The sequence below is a fragment of the Heloderma suspectum genome, chromosome 14, assembly GCF_057233095.1.
Source record: "Heloderma suspectum isolate Gila_16-S chromosome 14, 16-S_ref, whole genome shotgun sequence".
Classification (NCBI taxonomy): domain Eukaryota; kingdom Metazoa; phylum Chordata; class Lepidosauria; order Squamata; family Helodermatidae; genus Heloderma; species Heloderma suspectum.
The window spans coordinates 25,137,011-25,159,585 of NC_139471.1; the positions used below are offsets into that span (position 1 = coordinate 25,137,011).

General features: G+C 49.0%; 1 protein-coding gene across 1 annotated transcript in view; it reads left to right on the top strand.

Annotated features, from left to right (window-relative positions):
• The window catches only part of LOC146335853 (uncharacterized), a 45,619-nt gene that overhangs the window by 4,016 nt on the left and 19,028 nt on the right, over positions 1-22,575 (top strand). The window contains exons 5-14 of the mRNA XM_084820781.1: positions 2,505-2,675; positions 6,665-6,769; positions 10,679-10,825; positions 11,745-12,158; positions 12,927-13,149; positions 16,256-16,473; positions 17,710-17,898; positions 20,084-20,268; positions 21,107-21,299; positions 21,609-21,763. Coding sequence (XP_084676907.1) covers positions 2,505-2,675; positions 6,665-6,769; positions 10,679-10,825; positions 11,745-12,158; positions 12,927-13,149; positions 16,256-16,473; positions 17,710-17,898; positions 20,084-20,268; positions 21,107-21,299; positions 21,609-21,763 — 2,000 coding nt within the window. The remainder of the gene's footprint in view (positions 1-2,504; positions 2,676-6,664; positions 6,770-10,678; positions 10,826-11,744; positions 12,159-12,926; positions 13,150-16,255; positions 16,474-17,709; positions 17,899-20,083; positions 20,269-21,106; positions 21,300-21,608; positions 21,764-22,575) is intronic.

The following is a 22,575-nucleotide window of genomic DNA, read 5'->3' on the forward strand; positions in this document are numbered from 1 at the left end:
AATGATAACAGATGACAAAGGCAGAGGTGCTCAATTCCTACTTTGGCTCAGTCTTCTCCCAAAAGACCCCTCTGGCAAAGGCGAAGTACAGGCTGAAGGGGCAAGACTGCAGCTCGAGATTGATAGGAATGTGGTCAAGGAACACCTAATTACTTTGAATGAGTTAAAATCTCCAGGGCCAGATGAACTGCATCCTAGATTAATAAAGGAACTGGCAGAAGAACTCTCAGAACCACTGTCTATTCTCTTTAAGAAATCATGGAGGATGGGTGAAGTGTCAGATGACTGGAGGAGGGCTAAGCGTGCTCAAGTTCATATTCATTGCATCCGTGATGCTATCTAGCCATCTCATCCTCTGCCGTCCCCTTCTCCTTTTGCCTTCAGTCTTTCCCAGCATCAGGGTCTTTTCCAGGGAGTTTTCTCTTCGCATTAGGTGGCCAAAATATTGGAGCTCCAGCTTCATTATCTGTCCTTCCAATGAGCAGTCAGGGTTGATTTCCTTTAGGATGGACTGATTGGACCTCCTTGCAGTCCAGGGGACTCGTAAGAGTCTTCTCCAGCACCACAGTTCGAAAGCAGGAGATTCGATAGCGCTCTTCAAAAACTTGAAAGGTTGTCCCAGAGAGGAAGGCCAGGATCTCTTCTTGATCATCCCAGAGTGCATGACACAGAATAATGGGCTCAAGTGACAGAAAGCCAGATTCTGGCTGAACATCAGGAAAAAATTCCTGACTGTTAGAGCAATACAACAATGGAACCAATTACCTGGGGAGGTGGTGGGCTCTCCCACGCTGGAGGCGTTCAAGACGAGGCTGGACAGCCCTCTGTCAGGGATGCTCTGACTTGGATTCCTGCATTGAGCAGGGGGTTGGACTCGATGGCCTTGTAGGCCCCTTCCAACCCTACTATTTTATGATTCTATGATTCTAAGCTTGTTTCCCAGCCCATGTCCAGGCTCCCCCCAGCCACTACATTATTATGAATGGAGAACTAATTCACAATTCCATTTCAGCAAACTGTCACAGAGTTGGAGCTCCCACCCCCTTTTCCCCAATGTGCACATTTTTGCATGAAGAAGCCAAAATCCCCGTTCTCCAGTGCAACATCTGAAGGCTCCCTTTGAGAACACCCCACCCCAGTTTCACCCCATTCCAGCAAATTGCCTCAGAGTTATAGCTTCCAACTCCCCTTTCTCCTTCCCTGGGAACTTCTCCATGCTTGCAACAACAGGCTTCTCTGCTCCCATGATCTCAAGACCACAGTAGATCACTACTGCGATTAAGCCCTAATGTGCATAAGGGCTAATGCCCATAAGCCCTTACTGCAGTCATCACAGAGAAGCGAAGTTACGTGACTTCACAGAACATCAGAGACGTGACTTCACCCAAATCAGAGAAGCTAAGTAACACAAACATCAGAGAAGTACATAATCACGGAGGCTAATTACTCCCACTGGCGAAAAGGAAGCACAGTGCAATTCTGAAGGCCCGGAAGAGCGCTGTAGTGCTTTCATGTGTTGGAAAGGCAGGCTAGTTATTCTAGTTGCTTACGTTACCAAGGGCACAGCCAGGTGAAAGACATTAGGAATGCCCTGATCATACCAAATTTAAAGCGGAGGATGGGCACACAGCAGCTGAACTACAGGGGAGCCAAATTAAAGAAAAGGGAAAAAAACAGAGTAAAAGTATTCTGCAAAAATATGGCTTCCTCACAGGTAAACTCTGGGGTGGCTGCAGAATGGCCATGATGTCATGTGTCCCTAACGACTTTAAGCCACAGCAGCAATGGAGAAAATCTCCCATGTAGACAGGCCTGTGGTTAGAGTGTTAGACTAGGACTGGAGAGACTTGAGTTCAAATCCCAATTTGGCCAGTGAGCTCATACTTTGGATGAGTCACTGACTCTCAGCCTAATCCACCTCACAGGGTTGTTGGGGGAGGGGGAAGATCATGTATGCTCCCTTGGGCTCCTTGAAGAAAAAGGTGAGACACAAATGTAACAAATACATAAAATAAATCTACCATTCATTCGTTCAAAATATTTCTTGGCTGCCTTTCAAGGCAGAAACCCTCCCAAGGCAGCATACAATAATAAACCACTTAATAAAAACCAATATGGTCTTAAAAAGCAATAAAAACATAATCCAAACAGCAAAAAAGCCCACCCCAATAAAAATAGCAACAACAGCAAACATTTCAGGAGAAGGCCAAAGTAAAATTGCTGACGTAAAAGCCTGCAATGATGGGACATGGCGGACCCTGGATGGCAACTTATTCCAAAGTGTGGAGCCACTGTGGAAAAGGCCCTCTCTTATGTGGTTGCCCACCTAATTGGTCTCACGGGTGGGCAAATGAGGAGGGCCTCCCTTGCTGATCTTAAAATGATTGATAGACATCTCCTCCATGATATTAAACCAGTTTTTGTCCGCATTGTTTATACAGCCATAGACTATACAGTGGCACCTTCTTAGATTCTAGCATCTCTCTCTCTCCTTTCTGTTCTAGATGCCTTCCCTGGCTCTGTGAGGAAAGTGCGTTTCCGCTCCCACTGTTATGCCTTCCATTTCCCATCCTTCCGGGAATGGCGGTCATGGAGAGAGGCCCAGTCTTTCTGCCAGGAATCTGGGGATGGCTTAGCAATTGTCCATGATGAGGAGCAGAATGCTTTCCTATCAGGTAAGGGCCCAGAGAGGCAAACCAGAGAGGCAGCTGCCAAAATCGATTTATTTTGATTTCTAACCTGCCCTTTCAATGGCTCTTGGTGAGTATCAACAATTAAAAGCCTCTCAATAAGATGTCTAAGATGGGACGCCTGGTTAAATACAGAATTGTACAGAGGGAAGATGAGAGGGGAAGCAGACCATTCCACAGCCCTGGTATTAGATGACCTCATTTCCCCGTTCTTCCCTCCCCATCCCTTTTTCCTTGTGTATCGTGTCTGTTTAGATTGTCAGCCTGCAGGGACAGGGACCGATTTGTTTTACTGATTTGATTGCTTGTAAGCTGCTCTGGGAGCCTTTTTGGTATACAATAAACAAACAAACAATATAAACCATTATGTAAAATGAGGTTGAAAGTGTAGACCTCAATCATGCTCCCTCCATGGCTGTCTGGATTTGTTTTTTAAGCATGTCTCCAGCTTTTAGTGATCCACCCTCACAATTTTTTTATGGCAAACACACATCGAAGACATGGTCTTCGATGTCTATATACTAATGCCCAGAGTATGGGAAACAAACAGAACGAACTTGAACTCTTAATACAAGAGGGAAATTATGACCTGATAGGTATAACTGAGACTTGGTGGGATGACTCTCATGACTGGCATACAGCAATTGAAGGATATAACTTGTTCAAAAAGAACAGGAGGAACAGAAAGGGAGGTGGGGTTGCACTGTATGTGAAAAATACATATCTCTGCACAGAAATACAGGAGGAGGAGCTTGGTAGCCCCATCGAGAGCATCTGGGTTGAAATAAATGGAGCAAAGAATAAAAGGAACCTGGTGGTCGGAGTCTACTACCGGCCACCCAATCAAGGAGAAGACAAGGATGAAACTTTTGAAAAGCAAATAGCCAATGTTTTAAGGAAGCATGATGTAGTAGTAATGGGGGACTTCAATTTCCCCGATATTTGTTGGGAGACAAATTCTGCAAAACATGGCCCCTCCAGGAAATTCCTGACTTGTGTGGTGGATAACTTCCTCCTACAGAAAGTAGAGGAAGGAACTAGAGGATCGGCTATCCTTGACTTGATCCTAACCAACAGAGATGACTTAGTGGATAAAGTAGCAGTTACAGGAACTCTGGGGGAAAGCGACCATGTTGTACTTGAGTTCTTGGTTCTAAGGGAAGCAAAAGCCGAGTGTAGTCAAACGTGTACCCTGGATTTTAGGAAAGCTGATTTTCATAAACTCAGAACAATGATCAGTAAGGTCCCATGGCAAGCGATGCTAGCAAGAAAAGGAGTTCAAGATCGGTGGGAGCTTTTAAAAAAGGAAATTCTCAAGGCACAATCACAAGCAATTCCAACAAGAAGAAAAGGTGGAAGACAACAGAAGAAGCCAATGTGGCTTCACAAAAAGCTTAGGGATGACCTGAAAACAAAAAAGAACACATATAGGAAGTGGAAAGAAGGCCAAGTAACAAAGGAAGAGTACAGGCAGGTAGCACAGAATTGCAGGGATGGCGTCAGGAAAGCTAAAGCTGAGAACGAGCTGAGGTTAGCAAGGGATGTTAAAAACAACAAAAAGGCTTTCTTCAGCTACGTGCATAGTAAAAGACAGAGGAAAGAAATGGTGGTTCAGCTATTAAATAAAGATGGCAAAACGATAACAGATGACAAAGAAAAGGCAGAGGTGCTCAATTCCTACTTTGGCTCAGTCTTCTCCCAAAAGAGGGTCTATGACCCCCCTGGCAAAGGTGAAGTACAGGCTGAAGGGGCAGGATTGCAGCTTGAGATCGATAGGCATATGGTCAAGGAACACCTCATTACTTTGAATGAGTTCAAATCTCCAGGGCCAGATGAACTGCATCCTAGAGTCATAAAGGAACTGGCAGAAGAACTCTCAGAACCGCTGTCTATTCTCTTTGAGAAATCATGGAGGACGGGGGAAGTGCCAGATGACTGGAGGAGGGCTAACGTTGTCCCTATCTTAAAAAGGGTAAAAAGGAGGAACCTGGGAACTACAGACCAGTCAGTCTGACATCAATCCCTGGGAAAATTCTGGAGCAGATCATAAAGCAATCCATCTGGAAGCACCTTGACAACAATGCCGTGATTACTCGAAGCCAACATGGATTTGTCAAAAACAAGTCCTGCCAGACAAATCTGATCTCATTTTTTGATCAAGTAACCTCCCTTGTAGACCGTGGGAATGCTGTAGACATCATATACCTCGACTTCAGCAAATCTTTCGGCAAAGTGCCCCATGATATCCTGATGAGCAAACTAGCTCAAAGTGGGCTAGAGGAAACAACGATCCGGTGGATCCACAGTTGGCTACAGAATCGGACTCAAAGAGTGCTTATCAATGGGACCTTCTCAAACTGGGGAGAGGTAACGAGTGGGATACCGCAGGGCTCAGTCCTGGGCCCAGTGCTCTTCAACATTTTTATGAATGACTTGGAGGAGGAGGTGCAGGGAATGCTGATCAAATTTGCAGATGACACAAAATTGGGAGGGATAGCTAATACCCTGGAAGACAGAAACAAAATTCAAAGTGATCTGGATAGACTGGAGCGCTGGGCAGAAAACAACAGAATGACATTTAATAGGGACAAATGCCAAGTTCTGCACCTAGGAAAAAGAAACCAAATGCACAGTTACAAGATGGGGGATACGTGGCTCAACCACACTACAAGCGAGAAGGATCTTGGAATTGTTGTCGATCACCAGCTGAATATGAGCCAACAATGTGATGTAGCTGCAAAAAAGGCAAATGCTCTTTTGGGCTGCATTCATAGAAGCATCGCTTCCAAATCCCGGGAATTACTAGTTCCCCTCTACTCAGCACTGGTTAGGCCTCATCTGGAGTACTGTGTCCAGTTCTGGGCACCACACTTTAAGAAGGATGCAGACAAACTGGAGAGGGTTCAGAGGAGGGCAACAAAGATGATCAGGGGACTGGAAACAAAGCCCTATGAAGAGAGACTCAAAGAACTGGGCATGTTTAGCCTTGAGAAGAGAAGACTGAGGGGAGATAGGATAGCGCTCTTCAAGTACTTGAAAGGTTGTCACAGAGAAGAAGGCCAGGATCTCTTCTTGATCATCCCAGAGTGCAGGACACAGAATAATGGGCTGAAGTTACAGGAAGCCAGATTCCGGCTGAACATCAGGAAAAACGTCCTGACTGTCAGAGCAATACGACAATGGAACCAATTACCTGGGGAGGTGGTGGGCTCTCCCACACTGGAGGCCTTCAAGACGAGGCTGGACAGCCATTTGTCAGGGATGCTCTGACTTGGATTCCTGCATTGAGCAGGGGGTTGGACTCGATGGCCTTGTAGGCCCCTTCTAACCCTACTATTCTATGATTCTATGATTCTATGAAATAAGCATTTTAAGGGTGGCAGAGATGGCTAGAAAGTTTCCATTCGCTTGAAAACACACATTTTTCTTTACTGTAGTAAGCTCTGGAGGAGAAAAAACATTCTGCAAGTTTCCAGAGAGTTGGGGGAAAGTGGTGGGTAGCCATTGGCTGGCACCCATGCTGTCATCAAAATTCTTCCCTCCTCCACCTCATGTCTGGAGCAATTTAGTGTATGTGAAGGGTGTTGATAAGGTGAAGCATCAATAAACACATATATGCCACTTTCGTATTATTCTTATTTTTTTTTAAAGAGGTGCAGCTTCTGGGGCTAGCCTTGTGCTACAGAGATCAGCAGGGGAGGGACCTTAGCTCAGTGGCAGGCCCTCCTCTGTCTGAGACCCTGGGGAGCCATTACTGCCAGTCAAGAGAAGACAATATTGGGCTGGGTGGCCAAAACTGTCAGGCCTGGTAGAAGGCAGTTTCCACTGTTCCGCTCTCTCAGGTTGTTTCTCTAGTCTTCCTCTTTTCCTGTCAAATTCATTCTCTCTCTCTGCTTGTCAAGATGGGGGAGGGCAGCCCCATTATCCTTTCAAAGGGCCGTCCATCCATGGTGGTTCTGCCAATTCCCTTCCAGATGCCTTTCCTGAAGACGGCTGGCACATGTGGATCGCGCTGCGGTTTGGCACTGCCTGGAGGTGGAGCGACTCATCTTCCCCGGTGTATTTGCGGTGGCATCCGGGTACGGTGGTTTCGCAGATCATGGACTTTCCCGAGCCCCTAATTTGTATAGCCCAGGCAGAGTGCCACAATCCAGAATCACATAAATGTTTAATTGTTCTTAATTAGCATTAAAAATAGTGTAACCCCTCCATAACGTTATAATTCTGTATTTAAAAATTATAGCATTATAGGCATTGTTGTTGTTGTTGTTCAGTCGTTCAGTCGTGTCCGACTCTTCGTGACCCCATGGACCATAGCACGCCAGGCCTTCCTGTCCTGCGCTCTCTCCCGGAGCGTGCTCAAGTTCATATTCATTGCATCCGTGATGCTATCTAGCCATCTCATCCTCTGCCGTCCCCTTCTCCTTTTGCCTTCAGTCTTTCCCAGCATCAGGGTCTTTTCCAGGGAGTTTTCTCTTCGCATTAGGTGGCCAAAATATTGGAGCTTCAGCTTCATTATCTGTCCTTCCAATGAGCACTCAGGGTTGATTTCCTTTAGGATGGACTGATTTGACCTCCTTGCAGTCCAGGGCACTCGTAAGAGTCTTCTCCAGCACCACAGTTCGAAAGCATCAATTCTTCGGCGCTCAGCCTTCCTTATAGTCCAGCTCTCACAGCCATACATTACTACTGGGAAAACCATAGCTTTGATTAGACGGACCTTTGTCGGCAAGGTGATGTCTCTGCTTCTTACTATGCTGTCTAGGTTGGCCATAGCTTTCCTCCCAAGGAGCAAGCGTCTTTTAATTTCATGGCTACAGTCACCGTCTGCGGTGATCTTGGAACCCAAGAAAGTAAAATCTGTCACTGCTTCCATTTCTTCCCCTTCTATATGCCAGGAAGTGATGGGGCCAGATGCCATGATCTTCGTTTTTTTAATGTTGAGTTTCAAACCAGCTTTTGCACTCTCCTCTTTCACCCTCAACAAGAGGCTCTTGAGATCCTCTTCGCTTTCTGCCATTAGGGTGGTATCGTCTGCATATCGGAGGTTGTTGATAATTCTCCCAGCAATCTTAATTCCGACCTCTGATTCATCCAACCCGGCATTTCTCATGATGTACTCTGCATATAAGTTAAATAAGCAGGGTGACAATATGCAGCCTTGTCGTACTCCTTTCCCAATTTTGAACCAATCGGTTGTTCCATGTCTGGTTCTTACTGTTGCTTCTTGACCCTTGTACAGGTTTCTCAGGAGACAGGTAAGGTGGTCTGGTACTCCCATCACTTTAAGAATTTGCCACAGTTTGTTGTGATCCACACAATCAAAGGCTTTAGCGTAGTCAATGAAGCAGAAATAGACGTTTTTCTGGAATTGTCTTGCTTTCTCCATGATGCAGCGAATGTTGGCGATTTGATCTCTAGTTCCTCTGCCTCTTCGAAACCCAGCTTGTACTTCCGGTAGTTCTCGGTTCGCATACTGCTGAAGCCTACCTTGTAGGATTTTGAGCATCACCTTGCTGGCATGTGAAATGAGCGCAATTGTGCGGTAGTTTGAACACTCTTTGGCGTTGCCCTTCTTTGGAATTGGAATGTAAACTGACCTTTTCCAGTCTTGTGGCCACTGTTGAGTGTTCCAGATTTGTTGGCATATTGAATGCAGCACTTTAACAGCATCATCTTTTAGGATTTTAAATAGCTCGGCTGGAATACTGTCATCTCCGCTAGCTTTGTTGTTACTAATGCTTCCTAAGGCCCACTTGACTTCACTCTCGAGGATGTCCGGCTCAAGTTCAGTGACCGCACTATCATGGCTATCAGGGACATTCAGATCTTTCCTGTATAGTTCTTCTGTGTATTCTTGCCACCTCTTCTTAATCTCATCTGCTTCCGTTAGGTCCCTGCCTTCTTTGTCCTTTATCATGCCCGTCTTTGCACAAAACGTTCCCTTGAGATCTCCAATTTTCTTGAAGAGATCTCTAGTCTTTCCCATTCTGTTGTTTTCCTCGATTTCCTTGCGTTGTTCATTTAAGAAGGCCTTCTTGTCTCTCCTTGCTATTCTCTGGAACTCTGCATTCAGTTGGGTATATCTTCCCCTTTCTCCCTTGCTTTTTGCTTCCCTTCTTTCGTGAGCTACTTGTAAAGCCTCATCAGACAGCCACTTTGCTTTCTTGCATTTCTTTTTCTTTGGGATGGATTGAGTTGCTGCCTCCTGAACAATGTTACGGACCTCCGTCCATAGTTCCTCAGGCACTCTGTCTATCAGGTCTAATCCCTGAAATCTATTCCTCACCTCCACTGTATATTCATCAGGGATATGATTTAGGTCATACCTGAACGGTTTAGTGGTTTTCCCGACGTTCTTCAATTTAAGCTGAAATTTTGCAAGAAGCAGCTCATGATCTGAGCCACAGTCAGCTCCAGGTCTTGTTTTTACTGACTGTATGGAGCTTCTCCATCTTTGGCTGCAAAGGACATAATCAATCTGATTTCAATATTGACCATCTGGTGATGTCCATGTGTAGAGTCGCCTCTTGTGCTGTTGGAAAAGAGTGTTTGCTATGATCAGCATGTTCTCTTGGCAAAACTCTATTAGCTTTTGTCCTGCTTCATTTTGTACACCAAGGCCATGCCTGCCTGTTATCCCGGTGATTTCTTGACTTCCTACTTTAGCATTCCAATCCCCTATAATGAAGAGGACATCTTTTTTTGGTGTTAGTTCTAGAAGGTGTTGTAGGTCTTCATAGAACCGATCAACCTCAGCTTCTTCGGCCTCAGTGGTTGGGGCATAGACTTGAATTACTGTGATGTTGAATGGTTTGCCTTGGATTCGTACTGAGATCATTCTATCATTTTTAAGATTGTACCCCAGTACTGCTTTTCCCACCCTTTTGTTGACTATGAGTGCTACTCCATTTCTTCTAAGGGATTCTTGCCCACAATAGTAGATATGATAGTCACCTGAATTAAATTCGCCCATGCCTGTCCATTTTAGTTCGCTGATTCCCAAGATGTCGATGTTCAATCTTGCCATCTCATGTTTGACCACCTCCAGCTTACCTTGATTCATTGATCTGACATTCCAGGTTCCTAAACAATATTGTTCTTTACAGCATCGGACTTTCTTTTCACCACCAGACACATCCACAGCTGAGTGTCCTTTCGGCTTTGGCCCAGCCGCTTCACTCTTTCTGGCGCTACTTGGAAATACCCTCTGCTCTTCCCCAGTAGCATATTGGACACCTTCCGACCTGAGGGGCTCATCTTCCGGCGTCATCTCGTTTAGCCTTGTGATACATTCCATGGGGTTTTCTTGGCAAGAATACTGGAGTGGGTTGCCATTTCCTTCTCCAGTGGACCAATGAGAAAAAAGAAAGTCCCTTTCCTGTCATCACCATTACCTTGTGAAAATGGCAATGACTGGAAAGGGTTTCTCCCCCACCGCTATTGTTTTTTAAGATATATACTGCATTATAGGAGTATACCACCATAATACCCTTTCATTTAAATGGTATTTCACTATTATTTTGATATTTAAATATCTTAGAAGTAGCGCTAAAACACTTTTCTGGATATACAGTATATATGCCAGAAAAGTGTTGTAACACTACTTCTAAGAGAGCTTTGGCTATTGTGTGATATAAAAATGAAATAAATAAATAAAGATGGATCTAAAAATAAATAAATGGGTAATAAAAGTGGCCCCCACAGCAAAGGGTATAGAAGCGAATATGTGCTGAGCTGTGATAGGTTCAGCTGCCAGCTAAGTCCCTGCTTGCTTCATATGGTGGCTTGACGGCTCATGCCCATCATGTCCCTCAGGATGCAAAGAGGCCCCCTGGGATGGGGAGGGAGGGGACTCAAGCATAGGGGTGGCCCAGCCAGGAGCATAAGCAACTGCAGGTGGGGTGGAGGCAGCCTTGGCAAAGGCTGTGATGTTGCCCTGAGGCAGAAGCTACTTTAGCGATCTCTCTCCTCCCTCTGTTTTCTAGAAAAAGCCCCGTCCAAGGTGCGGGATCAGTGTGCACTGCTGAGTCTACAGCCCACTGATGTTGCCCAACATGGCACATGGAGAACCAGGCCCTGCAATGTGCGCCCAACAGCCGAGATCACAGGATTCATCTGCCAACACAGATATGGTGAGAGCAACAGAGACTGAGAGCTGGGGAGAGGGAGAGGGAGAGAGACGGACCTACATCTGAATAGGTCTTTCCTTCAAATTGAACTGGCAAGGATGAATTGGCAAAGGATGAATGGGCAAAGTACGATGGCTAGAATAGTAAAGTGCATAAATGAACATGCATTGCTGAGGAAGAATTGGTGTGGCTTCTGCAAAAGGAAGCCTTGACACACCACGCTGAGGGAATTAGTGTGTTCCCTGCAGAAAAGAGGGAGGTGGTAGGCCAACTGGCCTTCCCCAACTGGGTGCCCCCTAGATCTCTTGGACTACCACTCCTTTCCTCCCCAGACAGCATGGGCAATGACCATGCTGGCCAGGCTGATGGGAGCCCAACGCAGTTGGAGGGCACCAGGGTGGCAAGGGCTGTGAGGGAGGGTTGGATACCCATTGGACAAAGTCCCTTGCCCGTGGCTTCTAAGTAGGCCTAGAAGCAGAAGACAGGCCCTCTTAGGGCCTGGCAGCTTCAGAGCCCCTTGAAGAGGGGACTGAAAGTGAAATGTTCCGATTTTGATTTCAAAATCTGGATTTTGAGGACCAATTTTGACTTCAGAATCCATCTATGAAATAGGGTAGATTCTCCCCCTACCCCCAGCCATGTTGGTTTTCACCCCAGAAGGAACGGAAGAGCTGGAGTGCCAGAGGGCTGCTTCGAAAAGCTTGATCTCCCTGACATGGGCTGCTCCTCACTGAGAGAAGGAACCTTGTGATGTTCCATCTCAGGCTCTGCAGGAGGCACACACACTTCCCTGACAATTGCCCAGGAAGCTGGGGCCCTTCCTTTTGTTCTCTGCTAAGGAGCTGCTGCTGTTTTTCCCCCTGGGGCTTGGTGGGTCTGCAACAAAGCCTGGGGCCTAATCCAGTCTCATCTCTATTGTCAGATTTTTGTGGTCCGCCAGAGCTTGTGCGCTTCCCGCTCCCTGGGGGGATGGGCCTGCATGCCACAGCTGACGTCACCTTCTCTTTGCCTGGCCATTCGACCTGCTCCCTGACCTTGACTGGCCTGCACGCCAACACCAGTGCTGTGCTTTTCTGGCTCAGCCTCAAGTCCAATGCCACCCATGTGCGTGGCAGCCTCCGTGCTGAGCTGGGAGGCTTTTCGGTGCACAAGAGTTTCCGCAGCCTGCCCTTTTCCCCAGGATTCAACACCTGGAGCTTCATCACCCAGCCTGATGGCATCGCGAGCTTCTTCAACCACCACGAGCACTTCCGGCTGTCCAACGCACGAGACATTTCTTTCGCAGATCTCAGCTTCTTGGGGATAAGTGGAGTGACTGTGGCCAATGCATCTCTTGGTAGATTGGGGCAGATTTGGGCTCAGCAGGGCCAGTCAGGGAGGAGAACAAACTCTCTCTCAGGGCTTTGAAATGGGTGGGAGATGGGCCATTGTGAAAAGGAATGTAATAACACAGAGGAAGAGCTGGGCAGTGGGACAGGGAGTGCAGGCACTGATCTCTGTGCAAGGACTGGGGTGTGGCAAGCATGCCAAAGGCACCACCTGGAAGGGTCTCAAGTAGCGTCCATCAGAGTGGGCCGGGCCAAGCTGGGCTGGTTGGACTGGCCTTCTATAGGGCAACTTCCTCTGTCCTCATGGGCCTTGCCAGCCACTGCCCTCTGTAAATGAAGGAGAGGGCGACCTGGAGCTTTCTGGGGGCTGCACATTGCAGAGCAATCCTGTTGATGACAGGCCCACTCCACGGCCTCTCAGGGAAGCTCATCTGCCATGGCTGCTCTTCTCACAGAGGAAGTCCTGCTGTTGCTGCTGCGGTGGCTGATTAATCTACTCATTAAAACACGCAGCCGCTGCAAGCGAAGATTGTCGGGTTGGAAGATTGTCGGGTTGGACTTAGTGCCCCAAAGCGGTCCTATCCCAGTCCTGTGATCTTTCTGCATGGCATCCTCCGGGGCTGTGTGCCTCCAAGCGCACCTCTGACCATTTCTGCAGAATGCCATGCTTCTGGTCCTGGGCTTTTCTGAGTGGCCCAAGGAAGCAGGAAGCTCCCGGTGCCAACCGTGGGGGCCCGGGGTGGTTCAGAAGGTGATCTTTTTGCCTTTCTTTCTAGAGTACCGCCTTTCCTCTGACCTGCACTTCCCTGGAGGCAGCAGCCTGCAGCTGGAGAACGCTATCCGTCGTTACCTGGGCAACTTCACCATTGGGCTGTGGGTGCGAAGCAACGCCACCGACTCCCCCAAGATGTGTGTGATCAGTTATTCGCTGAAGTGGAGGCGGTCGGAGTTTGCGCTCTTCCTCCTCTCTCCTTCAGGACTGGAATTCTATATTAAGGGGTCAGAATGTTCTTCTTACCACAGCAAATAGCATTTCTGACCTCTGCTGCCTGTCACTGGAGCTCTTCCAAGAGCAGACAGCATTTCCAGCAAGGTGCAGGCTTCCCCAGATGGCCCCACCCCGATGATTTGGTGACTTCCCTGCATTTGTGCAGTGCCCCCCCTTCTTGAAATGCCTCTCTGAAGGCTGAGATACAGGCAGTTAGAGCTTTATGTTAAGATATGCTAGTACTTTGGGGCCCACCCCCTTACCTTTGGCCACGCCCACCCATAGAATGCAGCCCCCGAGAACTTTTCTGAAATGGGACTTGGACCTCGGGTTGTGCACCCTGGTTTCTGGTAGCCCAGGGGCTTCCTCCTGTGGGATGGACATTTGTGCCTAGTGTTGTGACCTGGATGGAAGATGCCAGTGTCAGGATCTGCAGAGGATTTTATAGCTGCACACCCTCCAGATGTTCCCTTTCGGCCAGGAAAGCCATGCTTTTCAGCATTCTGTCCTGGAGAAAACAGTCCGCCCATTATAAATATGTCAAAAAAATAAATGTTTAAAACCATCCAGATTGTTAGGTAGCAACTATCAATGTTTCCAGATGAGGCTTTCATTGTGCAATCACCCTGCCTTGTTCACAGAATTTTAGGGGGCTCCAGACGTCATCAGCTTCCATTCATAGCCTCTTGTATTTCCCCACCACTTTTCTGCCTTGTTCTTTAGCACAGGACATCTGTTAAGGGGGGAGGACGGAATAGCTGCACAGTATCTTTTCATTGGTACTGCCAGGAGCCTTCCGTCTGCGAGCACGCTGAGTTTCTTCTTGTTCGCCTGTTTGATAGATGTCTATGGCAACCAGGATAGTATCAAAAATGAGCTGTCTACCAAAGTTGGATAGATATGCCTCTGTATTTTTAAAACTGTGTTCATGTTACAGCAGTGCCAGAATCATAACTGTTGACTACATGACAATGTGAATTGAGGCAAGCAAGGAGACTGGCATAAAACAAATTGTTTAAAATGCATTTACCAATTTCTTCCCCCACCAACCCACCCACTTCTGAACTTTCCTCCTCAAAGCCTGAGCATTAAGTGCAAATGTCCCCGTGGTGATATAGGCCTGTTCATAATAGACTCCATCTAGCCTGCTGTGCTGCTGTCTTGACACCCATCCTTCTTGGAGAAACACTGTAGAAGCTGAGAGGCGGCTCTTCTTGAAAAACATAAAAAAGCAACATTCTGCACCTGTAGAAATGATGTGTTTTACATATATTTGCTTATTTAGCTCTACTGATTTCCTTCTGATGGTCATAAGGAGGGGAGAAGAGGGTACTGTATCCTGCTCCCTGTCTGACTATCGGACATTTTATTCAGTCAACCCCTCCTCTGGCATTTGAGATTTGACAACTTTGCTCACATGCTTTTAAACTCATAAGGGCTAGAAGCTTGTCTTCTGCGCACAGTGCCACGTTCTCCTCTGTGCCGCTTCTTGTAGCTCTGCTGAAGGATTCAGCCGTGTTTTATAGCCACAAGGACCCTGCAGGCTTTGATGGTGACAATGTCAGTCAGTCATAGAATCTTCATAGAATAGTAGGGTTGGAAGGGGCCTACAAAGCCACTGAGTCCAACCCCCTGCTCAGTGCAGGAATCCAAGTGAGATCATCCCTGACAGATGGCTGTCCAGCCTCGTCTTGAATGCCTCCAGTGTGGGAGAGCCCACCGCCTCCCTAGGTCATTGGTTCCATTGTCGTATTGCTCTAACAGTCAGGACGTTTTTCCTGATGTTCAGCCAGAATCTGGCTTCCTGTAACTTGAGCCCATGATTCCGTGTCCTGCACTCTGGGATGATCGAGAAGAGATCCTGGCCTTCTTCTCTGACAACCTTTCAAGTACTTGAAGAGCGCTATCCTATCTCCCCTCAGTCTTCTCTTCTCAAGGCTAAACATGCCCAGTTCCTTCAGTCTCTCTTCCTAGGGCTTTGTTTCCAGTCCCCTGATCATCCTTGTTGCCCTCCTCTGAACCGTCTCCAGCTTGTCTGCATCCTTCTTAAAGGGCGGTGCCCAGAACTTGACACAGTACTCCAGATGAGGCCTAACCAGTGCTGAATAGAGGGGAACTAGTACTTCCTGGGATTTGGAAGCTATGCTTCTCTTAATGCAGCCCAAAAGAGCATCTGCCTTTTTTGCAGCCACATCACATTGTTGGCTCATATTCAGCTGGTGATCGACAACAATGCCAAGATCCTTCTCGCTTGCAGTGTTGTTGAGCCACGTATCCCCCATCTTGTAACTGTGCATTTGGTTTCTTTTTCCTAGGTGCAGAACTTGGCATTTATCCCTATTAAATGTCATTCTGCTGTTTTCTGCCCAGCGCTCCAGTCTATCCAGATCACTTTGAATTTTGTTTCTGTCTTCCAAAGTATTAGCTATCCCGCCCAATTTGGTGTCATCTGCAAATTTGATCAGCATTCCCTGCACCTCCTCCTCCAAGTCATTCATAAAAATGTTGAAGAGCACTGGGCCCAGGACTGAGCCCTGCGGTACCCTGCTTGTTACCTCTCCCCAGTTTGAGAAGATCCCATTGATAAGCACTCTTGAGTCCGATTCTGTAGCCAACTGTGGATCCACTGGATCGTTGTTTCATCTAGTCCACTTGCTAGTTTGCTCATCAGGATATGGTGGGGCATTTTGTCGAAAGCTTTGCTGAAGTCGAGGTATATGATATCCACAGCATTCCCACAGTCCGCAAGGGGGGTTTCTTGATCAAAAACTGGGATCAGATTCGTCTGGCAGGATTTGTTCTTGACAAATCCATGTTGGCTTCGAGTAATCACGGCATTGTTGTCAAGGTGCTTACAGATGGATTGCTTTATCATCTGCTCCTGAATTCTCCCAGGGATTGATGTCAGACTGACTGGTCTGTAGTTCCCAGGTCCCTCCTTTTTGCCCTTTTTGAAGATAGGGACAACATTAGCCCTCCTCCAGTCATCTGGCACTTCACCCATCCTCCATGATTGCTCCAAGATAACAGACAGTGGTTCCGTGAGCTCTTCTGCCAGTTCCTTTATTACTCTCAGATGCCGTCTTTGGGAACCCTCTTCCTGCCTGTTCCTTGCAGGGCAGTGATGTTCAGTGGCACCCGAGGAGTTCTTCTGGATGGATCCTGGCACCACGTGGCCATCTCTGTCTCCAGCACCCCTGGTGTTTCCCCTTTCAAGGTCTTCATGGACGGAGAGCCCTGGGAGCCGCACTTGGTGGAGAGCAGCAGCTTCATGCAGAAGGGGCTGTCCCTGGGAGGAAAGCTGAGTGTAGGGCAGCTGGAGGTGAACAGCAGAGGTGAGTCCTGAGGCCTCTGCCTGGAGCTGAATGCGATGGAGGCTGGTGGCTCTGATGTCAGCAGGGCGGCGAACCTGCTCCGGGTTTAAATCAGAACCAGTCAGAACTCTAACAGAGCTATCTGCCTTGCTGGGGCAGATGTTCGGGGCCCACTCAGCAGAATGAGCAGGAGGGGGCCCCAAACGCAGCAGGTCTGGCTGGCCACATTTTGAAGTAAGTGAGGCCACACTCATTGCCTTCTGAAGAGATTGTGTGTGTCAGGGAGGGGTGTGTGTGTAAGACCAGTATGTCCTGAGTCTAAAATGACCTCCCTGCACCTCTGATCCTAGCAAGGGGCAGGTCCATAGTTCGGTGGTGGAGCCCAGGCATTGCATGCAGAAGGGCATGGGTTCAATCTCTGCTCTCCCCATCAAAACGATCAGGTCACAGATGATGGGAAAGAAAGATCCTTCTCTGTCTAAGACTCTGCAGCTGAGATCTCTGCTGTCACGCAGAGCGGTACTGCAGTTTTAGAGGGAAATTTTTAAAAGTGTGCGGGGGGGGGGGGGAATCAGGCATAGGATGGGGAGGCAAGCACTAACACACACTGGCCAGAAAAAGCAGGAAGGTGAAACAAGGCGAGAATGGCAGGAAGTTGAACAGGCTCTCTAGGTGATGACGTGGATGAGACTCCACCCGGTAGCCACCCAAAGAATTCGCAGTAAACCGCCGTGTGACCTGCTGAGAGCCCCAGGCTAGCTTTGGGATAATCTGGGCTTTCAAGCCCCATGTGTCCCCAGATGGAGCAAATTCGACTCCAGTAGAAACACAGCAAAGTGGAGAGCAAACTAAACCCGTCGCCGTGGAGATCCCCCCCTCCCAAGGTAGCAGCAGCAGGTTCACAGGAGCATCTGCTCAGCCCCCTGTCTCTATCTCAGGCCGTTTCCTGACTTTGCTCAAGCTTCCTTGGCCTGCCAAGCCTGATATTAGGCTCCACCCTGGCAGGCGAGTGTGGCTCAGGTGGCATTTCCTATGAGTGCCTATTGCCTCCCATGAAGCGCCAGCAGGTCCATAACAAAGGCGAAAGAAAGAGCCATTATGCCTAAGGCAACTTTGCCACAGGGCCCAAGCCCAAAGTCTGTCTGCCTGTCAATCTCTTTCTCTCTCACTCACACACATATCATGCAACCAGTCTTGGCCTCCCTGCTTCCATGTCACCCGTCTGCCACATTCCTGTGCATCGGGATTCCCTTGCAGGCACCAGCTTCTACGTGGGCGACCTGAGTGAGGTGAACATGTGGGACCGAGCCCTCTCCGCATTTTCAGCAAAGCAGCTGGCCGCCTCAAGGACTAAGTGGAAGTTCCCTGGAAATGTGGTGAGCTGGATCCAGCTGCTTGCCAGGAAGCCTTCAGAGGTGCCAAGCAGCCCTCCCAGTGATGAGCCAGGTACTGGAGCTTGGGGGGGGGGGGGCAAAAGGATGGGGGGAGGCGGAAGGAAGGTGCTGCAGCCGCCAGGCTGTGGTGCTTCTGGGCGTCTGTTGGCTACTGGGGGAAACAGGCCCTGGTGCTGCAGCGTGAGATGGGCCCTTCCTTTGGCTTGATCCAGCTGCAGGGCCCTTCGTGTATTGCCACCCATGTTTGGCACCCAGTTTTTTTGTCCCTCCAGACCAGCTGCCCCAGCGTCATGTAAACTGACTGGGAAATTTGTAGCAGTTTGCAAGTGAAAGCAAGCAAAAGAGGGCAGAAGTCTGGTTGCTTTTTTTTTTTTACTGATCCAACACCATCACACATGTAGGAGGTGATGCTCTTCCCATCCACTGACCTCCCTGCCAAGGAGATGTCCACTTGATAACTGCCGGCATACCACACTGCTGTTCAAGGCATGGGAGCAGCAAGGCCAGTAAAAAGAGGTGGCCAGTGTGACTGGGCCAATCTACACAAGTGATTTAGTGCAGAGGGAGAGTTGTTTGAGGTCCTTTGTGACACATGATGTTGTCCCCAATCCACAGCCAAGCAGCTTAAATCCTGGGCAGGCCTCTGTGACCTGGCAGCGACCTGGTCAAGGGATGGGGCCACCCCTCCCCCATTCCCTATTTTTCCCCATTCGCTGTAGTGCACTTTTGGACACAGGCTTCTTCCCACTTCGTACTACTTCCCCTTCACAAGCATTCTCAGTAGCACAGTTGCTGCTGTCCTCATTCACAGTAAGTAGCCTGTTTCTCCCATTGAGAAAATCACAGCAGCGTGTTTTCAAGCCTTCACAGTAGAGCACTAGCTGCTTTCCCACTTGCAATATCTAACCTCTTTTTCCCATTGAGAAAATCACAGAAGTGCAGTTTCAAGACACGAGCTCAACATGCCTATTTTGAAGTAACACATTGCCTTCGATTGCACTGCAGAGTACCAGAGTGAAGAGTAGGGTTGGGGGGTGTTACTTTTGAATGTCTGCTCGTACCCTCCAGCGAAAGTGTGCATTTTAACGAATCTAAGAATGATCATCCCCAGCTCCCCCTCCCTCCAAGAAAGGGTAGACACCAGCTCAGCATGCCTCCTCTGAAGGAACACATTGCCTTCGATCGCACTTTGCTTGGAGGAAGGGAGCAAAGAGCGAGGGCAGGGAGGAAGCCTGTAGGTGTCAATGTGCGCAGACAGGGAGGTCCCCTTAAAAACCTGATCTTGCCCAAATGATCCTTCCTTCCCCCGAGGAAGAGGAGACACGGGGAGAGGGGCACTTCGCTGGGCACGGCAAGGGGGAAAGGGGTGAGGAGCCAGCCTGCTGTTCTCAATGTGCCTTTATACGGAAGAGCAGGACTTGGCTGATTTGTCAAGCTGATATCCCCATTTAACCCTCACTGCTGCCGAGAGAGGGTGGGGTGAGGAGAGGTTGGGCAAGCGGGCCTACTCAGAAGTAACTCTGGAAGGAGGAACGGGCGGGGAGCAGGCCCCCACACCTATGCAATTCATGTCATTCTCAGGGGACTCCACCCACCCACCCCTGAATTAATGTGATTTCAGGTGCCGTTTGGTGGGTTTTTTAAAACAAGTGGGTTTTTTAAATGTATTTAGCCACTTTAGTGGCTACAATGTGTAGTGGGAAAAGCAAACCGGAACTGATGAAACTCTAGGTTAAAACAGAAACGCATCATAAAGAGCCCCGTGTGCTCAGCTCCACTGGTGATGTCTGTAATCATCTCCACCCACAATCCTTGGTGCCACACTGGGCTGTCCGCCCTCCCTCCTCTGCTAGATTTGCTTCTGGAGACTTTTCTGGGCCAAATGTCTTTTGCTCCTGCTAGCCCACCCTTAGAGCCAGGGCTCAGCAATGGAACCTGTCCTGAAACCCAGCCCTGATGGATTTAACATAAACTACACAATCCAGACCATGGCCCTGTGTGCTTACTTGTGAGTAAAAAAACTAAGCAGGCCAGCTGCACACTACATATTTAACGTATTGCATAGTTTGACTGAAGGGACTTCTCCTTCCTCTCTGAAAACCACAAAGTCCATCTTCAGTGGAGAGCACCAGCGTAGTAGCAAAAAGGCTCCTCAGACACCTTCAGCTCTGGTGCCGTGCGTGCGTGGAATCAGCGTATGGTTCCATTGTAACCCTCCTCCTTCCCCTCTCTCCCAGGTGCTGCCTTTGTGTGGTTTGGCCTCCTCTGGCTCAGAGGGAAGCATTCGGTCCTGTGCACTGATCCAGAGCGGTCCCTCGTCTACATCGAGCCTAGCCCAGAGCAGTGTGCCAGACATGCTTTCTGGGGGCTGCAGATGAATGGCCGCCTCCGCAACGTGGCAGACCCTCCTGCCTGTCTGCTGGTAAATGGATGTGGGGCTGAAGGTGGGATAAGCGGCCTGGCTGGCAGCAGTGGGGGAACCTCGGGGGCTGGAGGGGGTCTCCTGCAGACAAGCAGAGTTACCTTGCAGGTAAGGTGGCCCTGTGTCCTCTTTTACAGAGGACCATCCTGTATCTGAAAGGCTGTCTGGTCCAATTCCAGTTTAAAAATGGAGAACTGTGAGAACTGTTGCCTGTCACCAGGTAGCACCTGGGCAGCAGACTGAACAGGCAGGCACACAGATCACCTGGTCCCAGGTGGGAGTGGATCTAGTGCTTTGCTTCCTTCAAAACAGGCGGCCCTTTTGGTGGAGGGCAAACCCGAGGGAGAAATGCAGCCCCACTCACTGGCTGCTCTGCCAGTTTCCAGCCCGGGTCGGTCTGAACCAGGGAAGAACAGAGGGTTCCTCTCGTCCCTGATGGCATGCTGGGCACTCGGCGGCTGGCTTGGCTTGGCGGCTGGCCTATCCCAAGAGCAGCAGAGCTGGTTCCAGCTGTGGGTGAAGGAAGACTCCCCAGTGGCCCTTCCAGCATGTCTTGCTTCCCCCTCACATCACCACGGATGTGAGACTGGTTTGGAGCTGCCTTCACTGCCATGGCACCCCCACCCCGCCCCGGTTAATGGCAGAACCTGCATGTGTGTGGGGGTGCTGACATTCCCGATCAGGCATCAGAAGAGTATTCTTTGCTGAGGAGCCGTGAGAGTTAAACAGGTGTGAAACAGATTTAAATGTCTAGTGTAGGATTGACCTGCAAAAGAAAAAAGGGCCCGAATTCCTGCATAAAGGGAAAGCATGTAAATGTCTTCTCTGCCCTGGGCAGGTGGCACCAGACGGAGTCTCCTTGCTGAGTAGCTCAGACTGTTCCACTGATGCCAAGAGCTCCTTTCGCCTCTTGCCGGACCAGCGGCTGCAGAACCTGCGTTCCGGGTTCTGCTTGTTCCAAGAAGTCCTAAGTGCTGCGCTGTACCTGGGGAAATGCACCTCACAAGCGTTGTACTTTGTTCTGGATTGGGGTGCGTGTGTTTCTGCATTATTTCTATCCCACCCTTCCTCCAAGGAACTGAGGGAGGCAGACATGGCTCTTTCCTCCACCTGCCCCATTTTATCCCCACAACAACCCTGTGAGGTGGGTTGGGGTGAGAGAAAGTGACTGGTGAGCAACTCCCTGCTCCCATGCTGCTCCACGGGGGTCCCTGACGTGGCACCTGCCTGGGCTGCTTCACTGACCAGGCAGTTGCTTGGGCCTGCTCTGGTGAGCCCCGGGGCAAAGGAATCCTGCTGCGTTCACAGCGTGTGCTTCTCCCTGCTGCTTTCTTGCCCAGATGTGCACTGCCCCCAGTCCAAGGGCTGGAGATCCAGGAAGGACAAATGCCTCTTCCTCGTGCTGGATGCAGCCCTCGAGTGGAGGCAGGCACTGAGGTTCTGCCAGCGGTTCCACGGTGGGAGCTTACTCACGCTGAGCAGCCCACAAGACCTGGTGAGCAGTTCCCTGGCTTGAACCAGAAGCGGGGTAGCACTGCAGCTGCACTTCCAGTGGGAGGCAGAGAGCATTTCCGACAGGTGCGCCTTTGAAAGAGCAGGCACAAGCACGGGTCTAGCCTTGAAACATGCGCAGCTGTGTTCTCCTCCATGAATTTGTTGAACCCCATTTTAAAGCTGTCCAAGTTAGTGGCCGTCACCACACCTTGTGGGAGTGGATTCCATTCCTCCCTTTCATCTGTCCTGACTCTCCCACCGATCAGCTTCCCTGGGTGATCCCATTGGGTTCCAGTACGGTGAGAGAGGGAGAAAAAGGTCTCCATGTCCCCTTTCTCCACACCAGGCATAATTTTATGCACACCTCTACCATGTTCCTTGCCTTTTGTCTGTTGTGCAGGTTTGGGCGTGTCTTGTATGGTGCTGTAGGAATCAATTCTATGGTGAGAGGGCCGAAGGGTAGCACCATTCCTGGGCAGGAGGGAGGGAAGGACCCAACCAGATAATAGATGTTGTTGTTGTTCAGTCGTTAAATTGTGTTAAATATTGATGCAATTTAGTGTTTTAAATATTTAAAAATAAGTGCCTAATCCTTGTCTGTTACCCCAGTGAGCTTTCACCCATTGGGAGAACACCAGAAAGGAGGGAGAAGGTTGATTTCTTGCTGAACAGTTGGGCAGAATCTGCACAGGAGCTGCTGATTTTGCTTAAATGAAAGCTACAAATCCAAGGAATGAGCCATAAAAATGGCAACAAATGCACTTAAAGCAGCCTGCTTTTTTTTTGCAGGTTTCCTGCAAAAAACTCAAATGT